Raw genomic sequence first — 19,446 nt, 5'->3', positions numbered from 1 at the left:
TCCCAGCTGCCTTTTCCTCCAGCACATGAGATCGGCTTCCAAGTCGTGTAGCAATCCTCCTGGACCTTATCTCTACTATCCTTAGGTATTAGTCTCCTATTATGTTACTTTATTTTCCACAAATGAGTGCAGTGATTCTATGTCTGTTCCTTTCTTTCTGACTCATTTCACTTAGCATGATACTCTATGTCTATCTACTTGTATGCAAATTTTATGATTCCATCTTTTCTACCAGCTGTAGATGCTATATTGTTGCTCTGGGCCCATCAGATCTCACTTTTCTTGCCTCATCTCCTGCACTGGACACAGTTGGCCACTCCCTTTTCTTCCACAGAGTGTCCCTCACTTGTCCTGAGAACCATCTTCCTTTGCTGGCCTCCACCGTCCATTTTTTTTTCTTTTAGCTTTTTGGGTCACACCTGGTGATGCTCAGGAGTTACTCCTGGCTCTGCACTCAGGGATTACTCCTTGTAGTGCTCAGGAGACCATATAGGGACGCCAGGGATTGAACTGGGTCAGCCACATGCAAGGCAAATGCTCTGCCCACTGTACTATCACTCCGGCCCTGCTTTCTAACCTCTTAAGTTTTCAGTCCAAGGCTCATCTTTTTAGTCTTTTCTTCTTTTTCTTCTTTCTTTCTTTCTTTCTTTCTTTCTTTCTTCCTTTCTTTTTTTTTTGTTCAGGGTGTTATGGATGCAATTGTTCCCAAACTGTTCAGGGTACTTGAGGGGTCACATGTGGCTATTAGGTAGGAGGTGGGAGGATTCTATGTGAGGACCCAAAGATATAGTGCCTCTTGAGCCATGTTGTACCAGGGACCTCCAGGAAATGCTGGGGTGCAGAAGGGGAGCCTCAGGGCTGCACACCAAGGAGAGACCATGTACCATCTGGAATCGATAGAACAGGGCACACGTCTAGCTCCAACCACACTAACCAGTTTCCTGACCCTGGAGACTTTCTCTTTATTTCTCTTTGTTTCGACATTTATTTCCTGGTTGAATCTATCTGGTCTCATGGACTAAAACTCATCTGAGTCTGATGACTCTTAATTTGTATCCTTAACCTCAGTCTCTCCCAAAACTCGAGCCAAATATCCCAGTGTTTCATTGAAGTGCCTGAAAATGGAATGTGCAAAAAATGATGCTTGCCTTTTTCCCACTTTCAGACCTTTTTTAGTTGTGTGGGAGCCACAATCAGCCACGCATGAGGGGGAAAATGGTGTGAGAGGAAGAATTGAGCCAAGGGCCTCACACTACCTTTGGAGTCACATTCGTTTGCTCCCCCTTTTATGTGCTTCTCTCCACGGCCTCCTTATTTTAGGAAACTGCAGTTCCATCCCTTGAGCTGCTCAGACTGGACATATGGGGTCTTCCTTCATACCCCTCTCCCAGTCACCAGGAATTCTGATCCAACCACCCTCATCTAACACACACACACACATACCCTTTTTTTAATTGAATCACCGTGAGATGCAGTTACAAAGCCTTCATGTTTGGGTTTCCATCACACAATGATCGAACACCCATCCTTCCACCAATGTACATTTTCCACCAATGTAATGTCCCCAGTATCCCTCCCACCAGCCCTATCCTAACCCTCCCCCTGCCTCTGTGGCAGACAATTTCCTTCTTAATTTCTCTATGCTTTTGGACCTTATGGTTTGCAATATAGATAACAAGAGGCCATCATGTTTGGTCCTTTATCTACTTTCAGCACACATCTCCCATCCTGAGTGATCCCTCCAACCATCATTGACTTAGTGATCCCTTCTCTATCCCTGCTGCCTTTTCCCCCACCCAGCTGATGAGGCAGGCTTCCAATCGTGGAGCAATCTTCCTGGCCCTTGTCTCTACTGTCCTTGGGTGTTAGTCACATATTTTGTTATTTTACATTATACAAATGAGTAATGCACCCTTTAATCTAAGACAGGACCATCTGTTCCTCCTTACTGCAGATAGCCTCTCTCAGACCTCCAGGCTTCTGGTTTCCTTCCTACAAGCCATCCACCTGCAGTTCTACTTTGAAGTGGAAGTCAGATAGATCACACCACTCCTGCTTAAACTTCTGTCTGGCCTTTCATCTCCATCTTCTTTGTCAGGCCCTCACCTTGCTTCTGGACCTTGACCACCCCTGATTGTTTTGTTTAGTTTTGTTTGGGGGCCACACCCAGGAGTGCTCAGGGCTTATTCCTGCTCTGCGTTCAGGGGTTACTCCTGGTGGGTCTCGGGGGACCATATGGGGTGCTAGGGATTGAACCTGGGTCGGTCTCATGCAAGGCCCCATCCTCTGTACTGTCCCTCTGGCCCCTGATTTTATTTCTTTTTGGTTCCATCACCTGACTTCAAGCCACAGTTCTTTTAACCTCACCCCATCCTTGACTCCCACCCACCCTTCCTTTAGGTTCACCCACCAGCTCTCTCCCCCCACCTCATTAACTCTTAACTACCACTCTCCTAGTTCCCCATTTCTCCCCCAACTGCACCTACCACTCACTGACCTAATCCCAGCTTCCCCAGTGCTACCCTCTGCTGTCATGCAACCAACCACACCCTTAAGATGCTAAATTGGCCCACCATGCTTCATCCCAGTGACTTTCCTCTTGAAGCCACAACCATTTGTGCTCATGGCTTACTCCTCACCCTATGCTCACGGATCACCCCTGTGGTGTTTAAGGACAGTATGGGGTGCCAGGGATTGAACCTGGATTAGCCACATGCAAAGCCAGTGTCCTACCCACTGTAATATCATTCCAACCATACACTGGTTCTCTAGTCCCAGGTATCTCTGCATTTGATTCTTCATGTCTTTCAGGCTCTTTCAAGCATCTTATAGACTTCCCCATCAAAATCCATTCTCTTGCCTGCGTTTATGAACTTCACTTCCTGAAGGCTGCAGGCTTCTCTGTCTTCGTCCATTCTCTTCCCTCTGCTTCCAGTGCCCTTCCAGCTCCCTGACTGTGACTCACACCTTGGTTTGGTTCCCCTGTGTCATTGTTGGACATTTGGCTCAAAACTTGTGCACACGCCATCAGTTTGCTTCTACCATTTGATCTCTTTCTTCCTGCTGCTTCTTCTGGCTCAGCCACATCAACCACAGCCCATACATTTCACTGAGGGAAAGAATCGATCCTGTTCATTTAGGTGCCGGATTTTTGACACATGATCTATGGTTCATAACTCATACATCAGTGCAGGAGAGGTAGCACAGTAAGTAAGGTGCTTGCCTGGCAAACTCCAATCTCTGGTACTCGATGTGGTCCTCTGAGCACCACCAGGAGTGGTCCCTGAACACAGAGCGAGGAGTAAGCCCGAAGCACAGCCAGGTGCGGCCCTCCCCCAAATCCCAAGCAAATGGAATAGACTGTACATAGCACATGGCTGTGAGTGGAAATATGAGCAAATCTGTGACAAATGGATAATTTGACAGGGGCTGGGAAGATAGCTCAGAGGATAGTGCAAATGTTTTCTCTGCAGGAACACTGGGTTTGGTCCCCGGAACTGCACAATCCTCTCAGTAACACATCAGAAGGGGGTCCCTAAGCACAGTCAGGTGTGGCCCCAAAATAAAAACAAAAGAACAGAAACAAATGAAAATTTTGATAGAGACAGTAATGAATAGTGAGATGGGGAAAAGCATTTTTAAAACGAAATTAGCAGAGCTGAAGAGATAGTACAGTGGGTAAGGTATTTGTCTTGCACAAAGCCAACCAGGGTTCAATCCGTGGCATCCCATCTGATCCCCCGAGCAGGCAGGAGTAACCCCTGAGCATCTCGCGAGATGTAGCCCTCAAACAAAAACCAACAAACAAAAAGAAGCAACCAAAAGAACGAGTGAGATTGGTATGGTTAAGAGTCGTTTGCAGGGCTGGCCAATAGCACAGCGGGTGGGGCATTTGCCTTGCACGCGGATGACCCGGGTTCGGTTCCCAGCATCCCATATGGTCCCCCGAGCACCGCCAGGAGTAATTCCTGAGAGCATGAACCAGGAGTAACTCCTGTGCATCACCGGGTGTGACCCAAAAAGCTTAAAAAAAAAAAAGAAAAGAAAAAGAAAAAGTCATTTGCTATGGGAACAAACAGACTTAATGTAATTCATAGTTGCTGTGCATATTGTAATAATGATGAGCATGAATAGAATAGGAACTATGACCAAAGGACAAGTGACAAAGAAGAAGGGACAGTTAGAGTCAATGAGATTTGCTTAGGGAGGCAAGAAGGACACACTATAGGGAGGCATTCTCCTGAGATTCAGAGCTGATGACGATCATTATCTAGAGAGGTCAGGTCACAACCCATGTGGTGTCCGTGAAACAAGTTCCCTCACAACTTTGTGTAGACATGTACCATGAAACTAAGCAACAAACCTCTAGCTTCAGGACATCTTCCCATGCCCACCCTCATCCCACCAAATAGCATCTCCCTTTCCCCCTTGTAAAGACCCTCTCTCTTCCCTAGTCCTGTGTCCGAGCTTTGGAAACCTGCCCCCTCCCCTCCCCAGAGGAATAATGTGGTTTTTCTGATATCTCCCGACTGCAGAGTCATCTTTGCCCTGGGGATTTCCATGACCTTCATCAACATCCCCGTGGAGTGGTTCTCCATCGGCTTCGACTGGACCTGGATGCTCTTATTTGGGGACATCCGACAGGGCATCTTCTACGCCATGCTGCTCTCCTTCTGGATCATCTTCTGTGGCGAGCACATGATGGTGAGAGACTCAGGGAAGGCACAGGGGTGAGGGCAGAGCCCAAAAAGGTGGAGGGTGGGGGACAGAAACACAGAGCCCCCGGGTTAACGCCTCGATTCATGACTATTGCATCACTAACTGGGAGTGTGTTCTTAGGTCCAAAGCTTCACCATTCTGAATCTCAGCAACAAAACGGAAGGGAAGGCTTCAGGGCCATAGAAGGTTTCTGTGGGCTTCAAAGGAGACACTGCACCCACTTTGCAGACAGTTAATGCACAGTTTAGTGATGATCATCATTTCTGACTTGAGCTGGTCTCCAGGTCTCAGTGCCCACCACATGCCCCTACCCTCTCAAGGGTCTGAGGGTCTGCTTCTTCCAGCTGGCCATCTGTTCAGATGGCCTACAAACCCCCCATGTACCCTGAAATACTAATCCATCCCGGATTCCTGAGTTTGCATGGACACCAAACCGTATTTCAAGACAGGATTAAGGACATGATGGATAGAAATAAATCTATGGCTGCCATCTCTCAGTAGCCCAGAGGATACACTGACTGGAGTCGGGGCCTTCGGCTAAGACCTGCATTTCCTGGGAGAGTGAATAGTTCTTAAATTCAACCATGGTTTGATCATTGCAACCCTCCAGAGGAGTGGGGAGAGGAGTAATGCTCTTGTTTGTTTGCTGCCTTGGCATGAGGGCAGTTCCGGCAGAGAAGATCTGCCCTGGGCAGCAGGACTGGGAGTCAAGGGCATCAGGTGCCAGCATCATCTCACAGGCAGCTGGGGTGGATTCTCCAGAGCAGTCAGTACCCCTAGGAGCCAGCCTGGTCCTGAGATCTCTGTCTCTTACCTTTCCCTGTTTTCTCAGCCCTTTATATCTCTGTCTCTTCGTATGTTTATCAAAAGGCCTCATTCTAGCCTTTTGATATTTGGAGATGAAAAGAACACAGCTTCAATGCCCTAACCAGAAGAAACCTCTTACACTTCATATTTTATTCAATTTTTAATAGGACCCACACTAGAGGTGTGTGTGTGTGGTGGTGGTGGGGGGGGGGGCACCAGAGTCTCACCAGGCAGCATTAGCAAGTGGCCATGTGGTACCAGGGACGGAACACAGGTTACTGGTCTCAGGTTCAGGCTGAGAATGTGCTCTACCCCCAAGACATATTTTGTTTGTTTGTTGTTGGTTGAGAGATCACATTTTGTAAGGGATCATTCCTGGCAATGCTTGGGGGAACCTATGTGGTAGTGAGGATTGAACAAGGATCAGCCACTTGCTAGGCAAACAAGTTTTTTTGTTTTTGTTTTGTTTGGGGTGTCAGGTTGTGCTAACCAGGTTGTGCTCAGGGCTTCTTCTTCTTTTTTTTTTCTTTCTTTTTTGCCTTTTTGGGTCACATCTGGCAATGCTCAGGGGTTACTCCTGGCTCTGCACTCAGGAATTACTCCTAGCAGTGCTTAGGGGACCATGTGGGATGCAGGGGATTGAACTGGGTCAGCTGTGTGCGAGGCAAATGCCCTCCCCTCTATACTATTTCTATAGCCCCTCAGGGCTTGCTCTTCACTCATTGCTCAATGATCACTCCTGACTGTCTGAAAGGGTTCATAGGGGGTGTCAGGGATCACATCAAGCTGCCTCCACGTAAAGCAAGTGCCTTCACCTTTACTATCTCTCCACCCCTTCCCCCAACCCCTGAAATATTTTAGTGCCATAGAATCTTTATTTTGCTTTCTGGGGACCACTGCATCTTTACAGACACAAGTTCACAGAGGAATTTAATACCGAGTGGGTTATATTATAGGCCAAAATTTTGCCTGCCTAGGGTGCAAGATCTTTCTTTGTGTTTCCCGTGGGCTTGTTGCTGTGATAGTCCTCAGGGATGAACTGGCACAAGTGAGTTCCTTCGGCATCAAGATTTTCTTCTCATCATTGTGTGCCTGGTCTGGAGCTCAGTGCAATATTGGCATATAGCGGGGCCAGTAAGATTGTTTGCATGGACTAATATCTCTTCTCTCTCATTTCCCAATTTGGCCGCCTACAGGATCAGCATGAACGGAACCACATTTCAGGGTACTGGAAGCAAGTGGGACCAATAGCCGTTGGCTCTTTCTGCCTCTTCATATTTGACATGTGTGAGAGGTGAGCAGGGTCACCTGGGCCTCAGGTGGGAATGTACAAGCTATTCTAAAGGACAAGAGTGGTCAAGAAACTCGGGCAGAAAGCATGGCAATGGGTAGACTCGCCAAAACCGAAGCTCTTCATTGCTGTCAAACATCAGAACTGAATGCATTCTTCCATTTCTCTTTAGGCTTTCTGCAACTATTTGGTTTTTTCTTTTTGTTTTGATTTGATTGTTTTGGGAGCCACACACAGTGGTGCTCAGAGGTTACTCTGGGCTCTGCACTCAGGAATCATTCCTGGCAGCGCCTGGGGGACCATATGGGGTTCTGGGGATCGAGCCCAGTTAAGCACCCGCAAGGCTAAGGCACCCTACCCGCTGTACTCTCTCTCTAGCCCCTCAGTGCCTTTTCTTAGACTAGATACCACCCTACTCCTCTGTATAAGCAGCGCAGAACAGGTTCAGAAGTTCTCCTTTGTACTGATTGGGTCTTGCCTCCCCTTCTCCTTTCTCTCTGCAGAGGAGTACAGCTCACGAATCCTTTCTACAGTATCTGGACTACAGATGTTGGAACAGAGCTGGCAGTATCCTTCCTTGATGCGTTCAGAGTTTTATTTCTTCCCACAGCTGCTCCCTCCCTGAGATCATTTTTCTAAGCCCTGCTTATGTTCTCCATATGGGCTCCCCCCCAAGCGTTGCCCCCCCGAACTCATCATGAAGGCACACATGGGAAGAATGAAATCTTACTTGCAAGCTTGGGTGAGAGGGGGCACAAGGATGAGGAGGTGCTCATGGTCTTGGGGGGGGGTCAGAGTTGCCTGGCTCTCACAGCCCAGGGGCTTATTGACTTACGATTCCCTGGAGCCACGGCATCTCACTCAGGTTTTGGTGTCCCGAAGGAGAGCCTGTTTCTCAGACTTCTATGGCCTCTGATGTGACCTTGGGGTGCTACCTCCGAACTCCTTCATTTCAAGACCCACGTGGCAAGAAGGCTAAGGGGTTAGCTCCAGAAGAGTCACCCAGTCTTGTGGTCAGTGGTCACTGGTGCTGGGTCCTCCAGCTACAACTATAGTCTTAGCTTATCCCTTTTAGGGTGCTGCATATTTCAATATTTCAATTTTTTGTCTACCTGAATTAATTGGTTAAATGCTTCCTGCAAGGAAAGAAAACCAGTCCTGGAGCAGGGGGCAAGGCTTGCATTGTGCTCTTATTTTTTTCTTTGGCAGCAGGACTTGGTTTATTTTTGTTTGGGGACCACACCCAGCAGTGTTCAGGACTTACTTCTGGTTCTGTGTTCAGCAGTCACACCTTGCAGATCTCAGGGGACCATATGGGGTGCTGAGGATCGAACTCAGGTGGGCTGTGTAAAACAGGTGCCCTCCCTGCTATACTCTCCCTCCAGCCCTTGAGTTGTATTTCGTATTGGTTCATGTCTTGTCATGGGATGATAAACGTGCTTTGTCCAGCGTTGGTGTCTACACTACTTAGTACCACAAGGACTGAGTACACTCACTTAACAGCAGCCTCTTCATTTGTAAGAGAGAGCAGTGACCCCCCTTCTCTTCCCACCCCCAACATGTCCAACACCAATGTACTAGCTGCACACCACTGGGAACTACTTAGAATGTTTAATCTACTTGACCTCCTTTTCATTCTTTAGAGATGATGGAACTGTCAGGAGACCAACAAAACCTCAGTTCCTACAGCCAATAGTCCGTATTTCCAGACTGTGCTATTGAGTTTGGGAGCAAAGAAGAAACTGCACTAAAGATTGCTTACTGAGACGTGTAGTCACACCCAGCTGCATTCAGGGCTTACTCCTGGTTTGGTGCTCAGAGATCACTCCTGGTTGTGCTCAGGGGACCATACATAGTGCCAGAGATCGAAGCAAGGTAGTCCATGTGGACAGCAAGTGCCTTAGTTCTGGCTCTATCTCTCCAGCCTGGAAATGCCCATTTTCACAATTCTATTTCCCTGAAAATTGCTTGAGTTTTGTGAGACAGAATATGATTGGCAGAGTTGTGGGGAGGGGAGTGCTCTGTATTTGATGAGCCTGCAGTTTCCTTCACTGGACGTCTCCAGATGGCCTTTATCATCGTGGCTGGGATCTGCCTCTGCCTCTACTTCCTGTTCCTGTGCTTCATGGTATTCCAGGTGTTTCGGAACATCAGCGGGAAGCAATCCAGCCTGCCTGCCATGAGCAAAGTCCGACGGCTGCACTATGAGGTGACATCAGTAGGCTCATGAAGGAAGGTCTTGGTGTCCGCATAAACACACACACACACACACACACACACACACACACACACACATGCACAGTGATTGGAAGACTTCATCTGCAAGCATACATTTAGTCTCAGGCAGTATTAGGCTCCCTGGTCAAAGGTAAAGGTAAAGGTAAAGGCCCTCCCGTTGATCGTCGATTTGCTCGAGCGGGCCCAGTAACGTCTCCATTGGAGACTTTGTTGTTACTGTGTCTGGCATATCGAATACTCTCGGTAGCTTGCCGGGCTTTCCGAGAGGGGCGGAGGAATCGAACTCGGGTCGGCCATGTTAGCTGCTTGTAAGGCGAACGCCCTACCGCTGTGCTATCGCTCCATGGTCAAAATAATAGGCAAACCCTACTCTGAGAACCACATCTCTCTCTCTCTCTCTCTCTCTCTCTCTCTCTCTCTCTCTCTCTCTCTCTGTCCTTGGTGTTTTCTGTGCTTTGTGGCAGGCAAACTAGAAGTAACACCAGAACAGTGGTGGAAACTCTTAGAGGCTCTGGTCTTGCTAGAGGAGACGTAAATTTGTACTCCACCAGAATGAACCTAAACATAATTTTAACAATGGTGTTTTTTTAATTTATTTGTTTGTTTGTTCTTGGATCACACCAGGTGATGCTCAGGGTTTATTTCTGGCTCTGTACTTGGAGATCACTCCTGCTGGGCTTGGGGGACCAAATGGGATGCCGGAGATTGAATCTTGCTCAGCCAGGTGCAAGGCAAACACCTTGCCCCCCTGTACAATCGCTCTAGCCCAGCCTGTAACTGTGTTACTTAAACGAGAGAGAGCGAGAGAGAGAGAGAGAGAGAGAGAGAGATAGAGAGAGAGAGAATTTATCAAAATATAAATAATGGGGAAAACATAAGTTCTACTAGGACCATAAATAAATAAATAATTTGAGCTCCAGGAGAAGCAAACCTGTTTGGCTGGTTATTCAACTTTGAGTTGGAATGTGGGTGCTTCAATGGGAGATTCACTGAGCTAGAAATAGGATTTGGCTTGAGTTCCCTCTTGCAAATTAACCTGAAGACTAAGGTTTAGCCCTGCTGATCTACTTTCCAGATGCCAGTGTGCCGTATTTCCCCTAAAATAGACAACAGATACTCAGGGAGAGCCCAGAAATCATTTCTACCTTTAGATTTGGTGCCACATTCAGGAGAAACATGAAACATTCTCATTTCTCTTATCCAGACACAGAAATGTAGAACCACCAGACTTTTATATGCAGTGGCACTCACCAGCTAAAATGCAGATTCCTAAAAATTCTGCTCTCAGGAAGACCCACGTCCTTCCTAAAACTAGCCTGTCTCCAAGGCTGGAGTGACACATGAAAAAATTCCACCAGATCCACTTCACGTTGATTAACATGCACATTTATTTTTGTTCGCTGGAGCAGAATTTTATTACAACCACAGAAAACTTGGATTTGGTCACTTTGAACCCTTGCAGAGAAGCATAACCAGCTTAGCAGGGAAATTAGCAGCATCATGACGTGCTGTGAATAAAATGTCCCAGGCCCTGCATCACTGTTTCATGAGAGATAAGCGCATAGGAAATATGTGGCCTGAGAAATATTTTTTCAGTCACATCCACCTCTGCAGGAGAAATGCTACTAAATGAAATTATGTTCCCGTCACTCGGGGCTTTGGTTTGATAGATTGCTTTAAAATGAGCTTTTTATAGAGTTGGGGATGGCGGGGAGAATTGGCGGGACCTGGTGGAATATTAAACTCTTTCTCTTTCCTAATAGGGGCTGATTTTCAGGTTCAAGTTCCTCATGCTTATCACCTTAGCCTGCGCTGCCATGACAGTGATCTTCTTCATCGTTAGTCAGGTATGTGCGGCCAGAAATCAAGGTGAGGATGTCCTTGGACCCAGGTGCCTTTACTCTACACAGACAATCCTAGATTGCTGCCAAGAAAAGGGGTGGCGGGGAGCATGGATTATACAGTTGGACAACTGACGGTGCTAGATTTTTTCCCCCCACACCTGGCATTGCTCCGATGCTTCTCTCAGTACCGCCCGGGATAGAACCAGGCTCCCTCCTGCAAAGCTAGCACTCTAGGTCTATCTCCCCAGTAAAGTCATATTTTTTTAAGACATTTCTACTCTAGGATTTGTTATCACCCAACCAGAGGTAGATTGGATTTTTTCCCCTTACAGGACAGCCTTGTAGAAAGAAAAAGTTGCTAAATTAAATGAAAAGCTCGCAGCCAGATTGAAGAGGGTTGGTTTCATTTACTTAAGAGAATCAACTTTTTTTGTCCAACATCAGAACACCAGCAAGCATGAATGTTATTTGATTCTTATCTAGCATTAACAGAGATCCCTCACCATGCCCGTTAGTCATTCTTTATAATATTTATATTGTTTTGGTTTGGGTTTCCTTCCTTCCTTCCTTCCTTCCTTCCTTCTTTCCTTCCTTCCTTCCTTCCTTCCGTTCTTCCTTCCCCCTCCTTCCTTTCTTCCATCTTTATTTCTTTTCTTCCTTCCTTCTTCCCTCCCTCCCTCTCCCTCTCCTCCCTTTTCCTCTTTGTCTTCCTCCCTCCCTCTCCCTCTCTCTTCCTCCCTTTGTCTCCCTCCCTCCCTCCCTCTCTTTCTCTTTCTTTCTTTCTTTCTTTCTTTCTTTCTTTCTTTCTTTCTTTCTTTCTCTCTCTCTCTCTCTCTCTCTTTCTTTCTTTCTTTCTTTCTTTCTTTCTTTCTTTCTTTCTTTCTTTCTTTCTTTCCTGGCAGGGTGGAGGTGGTTGGTACTTATCAGCTATGCCCAGCACTTACTCCTGGCTCTGTGCTCAAGGATCACTCCTGGAGGGATTAGGGGACTATACATGGTTCTAGAGATTGAACCTGGGTAAATTGCCTTCAAGGCAGATGACTTACCCACTGTACTATCTCTCTGGCCACCACAGTACTTTTGTGGCCAGTGAAACATAAAATGTGTTTCCAAAACCTGCAAATAGAACCTTGTGTTTTCAAAGCTATTTTCCAAAATTAAAACTTTACTTACCTGAAGATCTGAATAGTAAAAATGAGAATACTTGGAAAATGTTGGTATCTAGTAAAGTGGATGCTTCTCGTCACTGTGTTTGTTTCTACCATTCAGTTGAGCTTTACAAAACTCTTATCGAGAAGTAGTCTGTCAATTTATCCCAGTTTTCAAATAGGAAATCAAAGGGTCTTTGAGACATTTTCCTCTGTGCTGTGTTCCATTGGATGGGACTCTTATCTGGGTGGTCTATTACCAGTCTCGGGGTTGATTTTCTTATCTGCAACATGGCTGGAGCCACGAGTCCACGATGGAGAAGGTGGCTGTGCGAGTCCCATGAAGGACTGCTTACAAAGTGGTTTGCAGAGTGCCTGGCACATGGTGACTGGACATGAATAGTTTGTGCTCTTTGAATTGCAAACGGGAGAAAGCTGTGCCAAAGGACACAGTGAGTTATGGACCAGAACTTAGGCCTTTTGATTCCTGCCAGCTGCTCTGTCATCCCTATATTTGGCCAGATTATAGATTGTCAGTATCTAGAGCTTCAGGACAACACCAGCTCTGTTTGACAAGCAGACTTCCTCCTGCTATAAGACTCCGAAGCTTTCTTTTTGCACCATGGACATTCTAGGGCCTTTGGATAGAGGTGATACATCTTTTCTTGGGACATATTTAAATGACTATTTAAGGAAAATGCTTTGGATTTCAAAGGCAATCATATAGATGGATGCCATGTATTTCCCATTATACATAGGACACATATTATAGATAGGTCCATAACTAAATGATGGTGAAACATGATTTTTTTTTCCAAATCATCATGAGATAAACAATTACCGTGCTTTTATTGGGTGTCAGTCCAACACTTATCCCTTCACTAGTGTCCCCAATTTCCCACCACCAATGTCCCCAGTTTCTCTCCTTCCACACTCCCCAGTCTGCCTCTACTGAAGAAACTTTTATTCTCTCTCCCCTCTCTCCCTCTCTTTCTTCCCCCACCGCCCCCGTCATTATAGTTTGTGATACAGGTACTATAGGCTTATCATGTATATTCCTTTATGTACTTTTTAGCACTCAATTCTTGTCCAGAGTGATCATTTCTGTCATTGTCATAGTAGTCCCTTCTGTATCCTAATTGCTCTCTTTCTCTCCCTCCCCCGACTTGTGACAAGCTTCCAACCATGGGCAGTTCTCCTGTCCCTCATTTCTATTGTCCGTAGGTAATAGTCTCATACTTGTTTTTTATATCCCACAAATAAGTGCAATCATTCTATATCTATCCCTCTCCTTATGACTCATTTCACTCAGTGTGATACTCTCCATGTCCATCCACTGATAAGCCAATTTCATGACTTCTTTTTTTCCTAACAACTGCGTAGTATTCCACTGTGTAGATATACCATAGTTCGTTTATCCAGTTGTCTATTCTTGGGCACTCAGGTTGTTTCCAGATTCTGGCTTTTGTGAATAGTGGTATAAAAAAACCTGATTTCTATTTCAGACAAAGTGGCAGACAATACTAATGTGTTTTCTACTGAGATTTCTTTTCTACACTCATAACTTAAAGAAATGCATCATTTTCAACGTGGAAACTAGTGAAAATAATTTCTTCCTCCTGCAGTTCTTAGAGAGCTTGAGTTCCACCCAAGAATGCCCAATGGTGCCTTCAACCCCCTTTAGAAGCTCTAGAGCTCTATTGACCAAGACCTGCTCCTGGGCATGTTAGTGCTGCTGCTGCTGCTGCTAAAGGCTGCAGTGAATGTGGAAAATTAAAACAAATATGCACGTCCATCTTCCTGGTTCTACTTGCCACCTCTGCTTTGCCCTACAACAGCACTATGTTTGTATCGGACTGTTTATGCATAAAACCTTGGAAACTTCACTCTTCCCTCCAAACACAGTAAAAAACAATCTCAAATTCTGGATGCGTTTTGTGTCCAGCCAGAGGAGGCTCCAACAAGAGCGTCTGAAGCTCGACTTCTTCCCAGGCTGATTCCTCTCGTGACCAAAACACTTTTCTTTCTTCCGGAATGTAACGTGGCTTTCAATCTCGCCAGTTCTGCAAGGCAGCACAGCTTGGAGATTCCATGACAGGGGAAGGTGGACTGAGGGCTGAAAGGCAGTAACCAAGCTGTGGTTCCTGGCAGGAAAAGAGTCAGAACGCATATGGTGCTTGGCCCTTGTACCGCCTTGGAAAGCTGTAAACAGTGTTCCATATCTTGGACCAGAGAGATTAGTACGGGGAATAAGGTGTTTGCCTTGCTTGCAGTGAATGCTGTTTAAACCCCAGCACTGCCTATGGTCTCCTGAGCACTGTCGGGAGTGATCCTGGAGCACAGAGCCAGGAATAGACCTGGAGACTTTGGGGTGTTCCTTTCCCGCCACACACACACCCCAAAAGCCAAGATAAATAAATAAATTGCAGCATCTCCCACATTCCATCCCGTGTCCTCTCCTACCCTTGGTGAAGGTCCAAGGCCCTTGAAGTTGAGACCAACCCTTCCGGCTGCTCTTGAAGGCAGACTTTCCTCCCTCATGTTTAATGAATGTGCCTTCTTAAATGCAAAGGAAGCCAGCCTTCCAAGGGGCACAGTTTGTGGCTGTGTTTATGAGAAAGAAGATTAATATTCCACTGGCCCAGCCTCTTCGAATACAGCTCCAGCCTGTGGCTGACTTTTTATATCTGCTGCAGCAGCTGGCCCAAGTGGATTTCAACTCCAAGGGGATAAGCAATGAGGTCTTTTGGATTCCTTTAGCTCCTCACATTCCTCCTGCTGGGTTATTTTCTTAAAAAGGTTTATTTATAGCTATCTAAGACGTTTTCAGGCCTAACTCTCACTGTCCCAGGTACTGTATTAATAGAGTCGTCAGAAGATTTATTTATTTTTTTTTAATGTCATTTTGGAATGTCTCCGCAATGAGCTCATCAGAAAGCAAACCTATTGGGTAACTTTTTGAAATAGATCCCAGCCTTAGGTAAAAGGAATGTATTAAAACTCCCATTATACTCGTCGGCTTGCTGGGAGAGCTTGCATTTAAGCCCCATGAAATATAATGCAAGGGGATCTCGCCAGGATATTGAAGCGCTGAAGCCAGGAATGAAAGGCGGGTGGGAAGCTGTGGAATGCAGTGACCTTGAGGCTTTGTAACTCGGTCCTGAGGTGCAGTCCTTTAATGCCTGCTGTTTTAATGGCCTCGGTCATAGCAACCGAGAGATGGTACATCTCGGTCTGGTATTTCAGCCCCTTCCCCCCAGGAAAAGGAAGATGTATCCTTTTAGAGATAGGTGTAGGGGACAGAAGCTAAAAGCAAGGGAGCAGTTGTCTGACCTTTATAGAGGGGACCTCCAGATACTTGGCTTCTGGGTCAACCCGTAGGCCACAGGCTCCCAGAGAGCTTGATCCCAAGTGTTTTTATTTTATTGTGGTGTGGTGTGGTGTGGTGTGGTGTGGTGTGCGTGAGTGTGTATGTGTGTGTGTGTGTGGGGGGGGGGGGTGATCACTTCATTCCATTCCTTCCAGAGGGAAATGTGAGCCTGTGTCTGAGATCTGGAAGTCTTGTTAAGTGGAATGTTGGTTGTCAAGACTACTGGGTGTAAAAGGATTTGACCTTCAATTGGCTGCAGAGGTATAATTGGGTGGTTTCACACAAAAGTAAATTGTTCAAATGTGAAATCAAGAAAAAAACAGGGAGTTTCAGAAATGAGACTTGGGCAAAAGAGAGATGACTTTTTTTTCTTCTGCCTGGGGTGGGATTACCTGATTTTTCTCTCTAAACATCAAAGGAGGTGACTGTCCCATCTCTCTGTGAATTAGACTGTGAGTGTACAAGTGTGTTCTGTTGAGGCCACTTAATGTGAGGGATATTTGGTGGGACTCTGCTTAGAGCCCAGGATGTCTCAGGCATGAATAATTGAGCAAGGGGCAGGAAACAAAACCAAGTCTCCAAACACTAGCATGACACTGTGTACACGGTTCATTTATGCAAATGCCACACTTTGTTCTCAGCAGGAAGTCAGACATCAAGAGATTAGGGATTCAACAGTGTGAGGAATTCGGCCACTCTATTCTAAGCAGTGAGCCAGTGTCTCAGCAAACCTGAGATGGGCACAGATCTGTCTTCTCAGTCTTAGATTCTCTGTGCCGCTCTGAGCCGTGGTTCTACTGTAAAATGATGTATAACGTGCAGAGTTGATTTCTCAGATGCCGTTTATTACCATGAGTGGGATAGAGGGCATTTATATGGCACAATGCCAATTTGAATACATGAAACTAGGTGTGTGTACTGTGTAAATCATTTACGTTATGGACAGTTAAGTAAATTTTCAAAGGAAATTCCACTACTCCCAAATCATTGCCACATATGCTAATTTCAGATACTGGCCCTTTATGCTGATATTGGATCTTTTTATTGTATAATGCTAAGAACAGCTTTTTTCTGGGTGAGCAGTCTTGCCTTTCTCTGTCATTTACCTACATCTTAAGTGCAAATAATTATCTACTGACTTCATTTGGTTTTTGAGACTGCATATTATCTCTCACGTAAATTTCCTAGTCTGGTGGCTTGTACACCATTGGAGTTGAACAAATATTAACCATCCTTATCATTGTTATGCTTACAAAAGAATCTAACTTTATAATATCTGTCTATACTAACTTATTCTAAGTGTTGGTGAAGGAAAACATTAGAGTACAATATTTAAACAGAATATCAATAATTAACCCATTACCTCCCCCTTTCAAGTAAAATTATTATGACCTACCATGGCCCATCATACTAGTAAAAGTAAAGTAAAGGCCCTCCTGTTGATCGTCGATTTGCTTGAGCGGGCCCAGTAACGTCTCCATTGGAGACTTTGTTGTTACTGTGTCTGGCATATCGAATACTCTCGGTAGCTTGCCGGGCTCTCCGAGAGGGGCAGAGGAATCGAACTTGGGTCGGCCATGTTGGCTGCGTGCTAGGCAGACACCCTACCCCCTGTGCTATCGCTCCAGCACTATAATTATTTGTGGTTGTGGGGCCATACCTAGGTGTGATCAGGAGTTACTTCTGGCTCTGTACTCAGGGGTTATTCCTGGTGGTGCTTGGGACCATAAGTTGAGTGCCTTATCCACTGTACTATCTCTATAGCTCCTTCTTTTACTTTTTCAAGTTGACTGCTCTTAATCCCTCTTTCTATTTTTGTGTGTTTGTGCTGATGTTCCTCACATCCTATACTTTTTCTCATAGTTACTCAACAAACAAGGATGTATCAAGCACCATTGTGTAGCAGGGCTACATTGCAGTTTTCTTTGATGAATTTGACCTCCCAGTCCCAGTGTGATTTAATTTCAGCAGCTTTGTCAATACCCAGCTCATAGCACAGGAAATAGAGGTTCTTATAGTTCCTCTGAGAGATACTGTCCTCTCAAGGGTAGAAGAAAGTATAAATCACTCTTCTCTGGGCCAAAAACAAGATACTCTAAATACTGTCACTTTTATAAGGTCATCATATTCTTCAAAGTAAGAATTCCATTCTCAGAAGGAAACATTTCTAAAAAGTCAGTTCTAAGTGGCTTGAGTACTGGTATGTAGTTCTAAGATCAGTCAAGATAATGAAATCCTTCTGTGCTAGAAACACTCCTGAGTGTGTCATAGAAAGTGAATTACTTTCCAAAATGAATAAGTCCTTGTAGTGGTTGGTTTATGAATAAAATGAAAACTTATGTATCACGATGACCAATTGAAAACTGTTAAGTCTGTAATCAGTTGCCTTAGCCAAACTACAGGCTGGGTCTGTCAAAAGACAATACCTATACTGATAATATTAGTACTGGAACCCCAGGGGGTCATGGGTCAAAAGGAGAACTCCAAGTAGAGATAGACAGACAACTTTCTAACTATGGAGGTGATATCAACCTCTGAGTGAAAGAATTAGCATTTAGATACCATTTGCCACCTTATGCCTTAGAGAGGGCTTCTAGATATATATCCCATCATCCCACCTGATGAGGTCATCACCAATGTTTGGTTTTATTCCCACTTAAAATGTCCAGTAGTAAGCAGAAGTGGCAAAATACTTTTACTAATCTCACACAAGATATAAATCACTAGTCACTTGGCTCAAAAGTTCTGTTGAAGGTTCCTTGCATTATCCATATGTCATGGGACAGACACTAAAACAATTACCAAGTTATAAATACAGACAAAAGCAGCTTTGAAACATTCTTGAAGAATTGGAAAGCACGCAGTTACCTTCGTGAATGATTAACGTGGAATGACGTGATAGCAATAAGATTTATTGAGTGTTTCCTCTATGCCAGGAAATTTGTAAGCTTTTTGTTACTTAATAAAATAGTAACCCTGAAAGTCTTATTTTGTACTGAGGAAAGTTGAAATTCAGTGTCTACATTTACTTGAGATTATTAGAAAGTGTTAGAACCTGGATTTGAATCCAAGTCTCTAACTTGGAGCTGTTTGCCCGCCCACACGGCTCCCACAGAGGAAAGCGCTCACTCTAAGGGTTCTTGTGTGTATTTAGTCATCCTGTTTTCATGTAGTCCCTAGGGCTCATATGGTCTGGGAGAAATGCCAGCCAACAAAATAAGACTGGTCTCTGCCTACTTATACTGGGATGGAAAACTGGCAGAGCGGAATTATTGTGGATAATTGTGAATAGACATTAGTCCCCAAGCACTATTCTTTAAATTAGGGGATACTAACGTACTATCATTCTAGGAAGATGCGGGTGATGCTCATGTGCCATCAAGGTGAGAAACACTGACTGTGCCTGGCTTATAGCAAGCCCTCGATGAACTGTGGTTTATTCCTGAGTGAGATACAGCATTCCTGCACCCTTTTCCCTCATATAGAGGAGACTCGGCCTTTGCCTTGGGTAGTTGGTACCTCTGCTTTTATTTCTCCCTCTAATCTCACTGGATGTCTCTGTCCTTTCTCCACAGGTGACTGAAGGCCACTGGAAATGGGGCGGTGTTACGGTGCAAGTTAACAGTGCCTTTTTCACGGGCATCTATGGGATGTGGAACCTGTACGTCTTTGCGCTGATGTTCTTGTATGCTCCATCCCATAAGAACTATGGAGATGATCAGTCTAATGGTGAGTTCTAGTCTCATTGGCACGACAGTGCAGGAGAAGTAGGTATTGGTTTGTATCAGATTTCAGTAGCAAAAGGTCCAGGTTTACCAGTGGAATTTTCCTTTGAGTGTTTCTTAAGACCAGGAGATAACAGATGAGCACCCCTTGGGGCAGTGAAACTCTAGGACAAAAGGGAAATTCTTTTTTTTTTTTTTAAATTAACTCACTGTGAGATACAGTTATAAGCTTTCATGTTTGAGTTTCAATCATACAATGATCAAACACCGATTCCTTCACTAGTGCACATTCTCCACCGCCAAT

At 45.2% G+C, this 19,446-nt stretch overlaps 1 protein-coding gene across 1 annotated transcript in view; it reads left to right on the top strand.

Annotated features, from left to right (window-relative positions):
• Positions 1–19,446, top strand: part of WLS (Wnt ligand secretion mediator) — a 123,427-nt gene that overhangs the window by 89,413 nt on the left and 14,568 nt on the right. The window contains exons 6-11 of the mRNA XM_056110866.1: positions 4,536–4,704; positions 6,723–6,820; positions 7,321–7,384; positions 8,883–9,026; positions 10,819–10,902; positions 18,993–19,146. Of these exons, the coding sequence (XP_055966841.1) occupies positions 4,536–4,704; positions 6,723–6,820; positions 7,321–7,384; positions 8,883–9,026; positions 10,819–10,902; positions 18,993–19,146 (713 nt within the window). The remainder of the gene's footprint in view (positions 1–4,535; positions 4,705–6,722; positions 6,821–7,320; positions 7,385–8,882; positions 9,027–10,818; positions 10,903–18,992; positions 19,147–19,446) is intronic.

The sequence above is a fragment of the Sorex fumeus genome, unplaced genomic scaffold (assembly GCF_029834395.1).
Source record: "Sorex fumeus unplaced genomic scaffold, SorFum_2.1 ptg000011l, whole genome shotgun sequence".
NCBI classification, from domain to species: Eukaryota; Metazoa; Chordata; class Mammalia; order Eulipotyphla; family Soricidae; genus Sorex; species Sorex fumeus.
The sequence above is the reverse complement of the archived record's forward strand: the minus strand, read 5'-3'. Positions and strand labels throughout refer to the sequence as shown.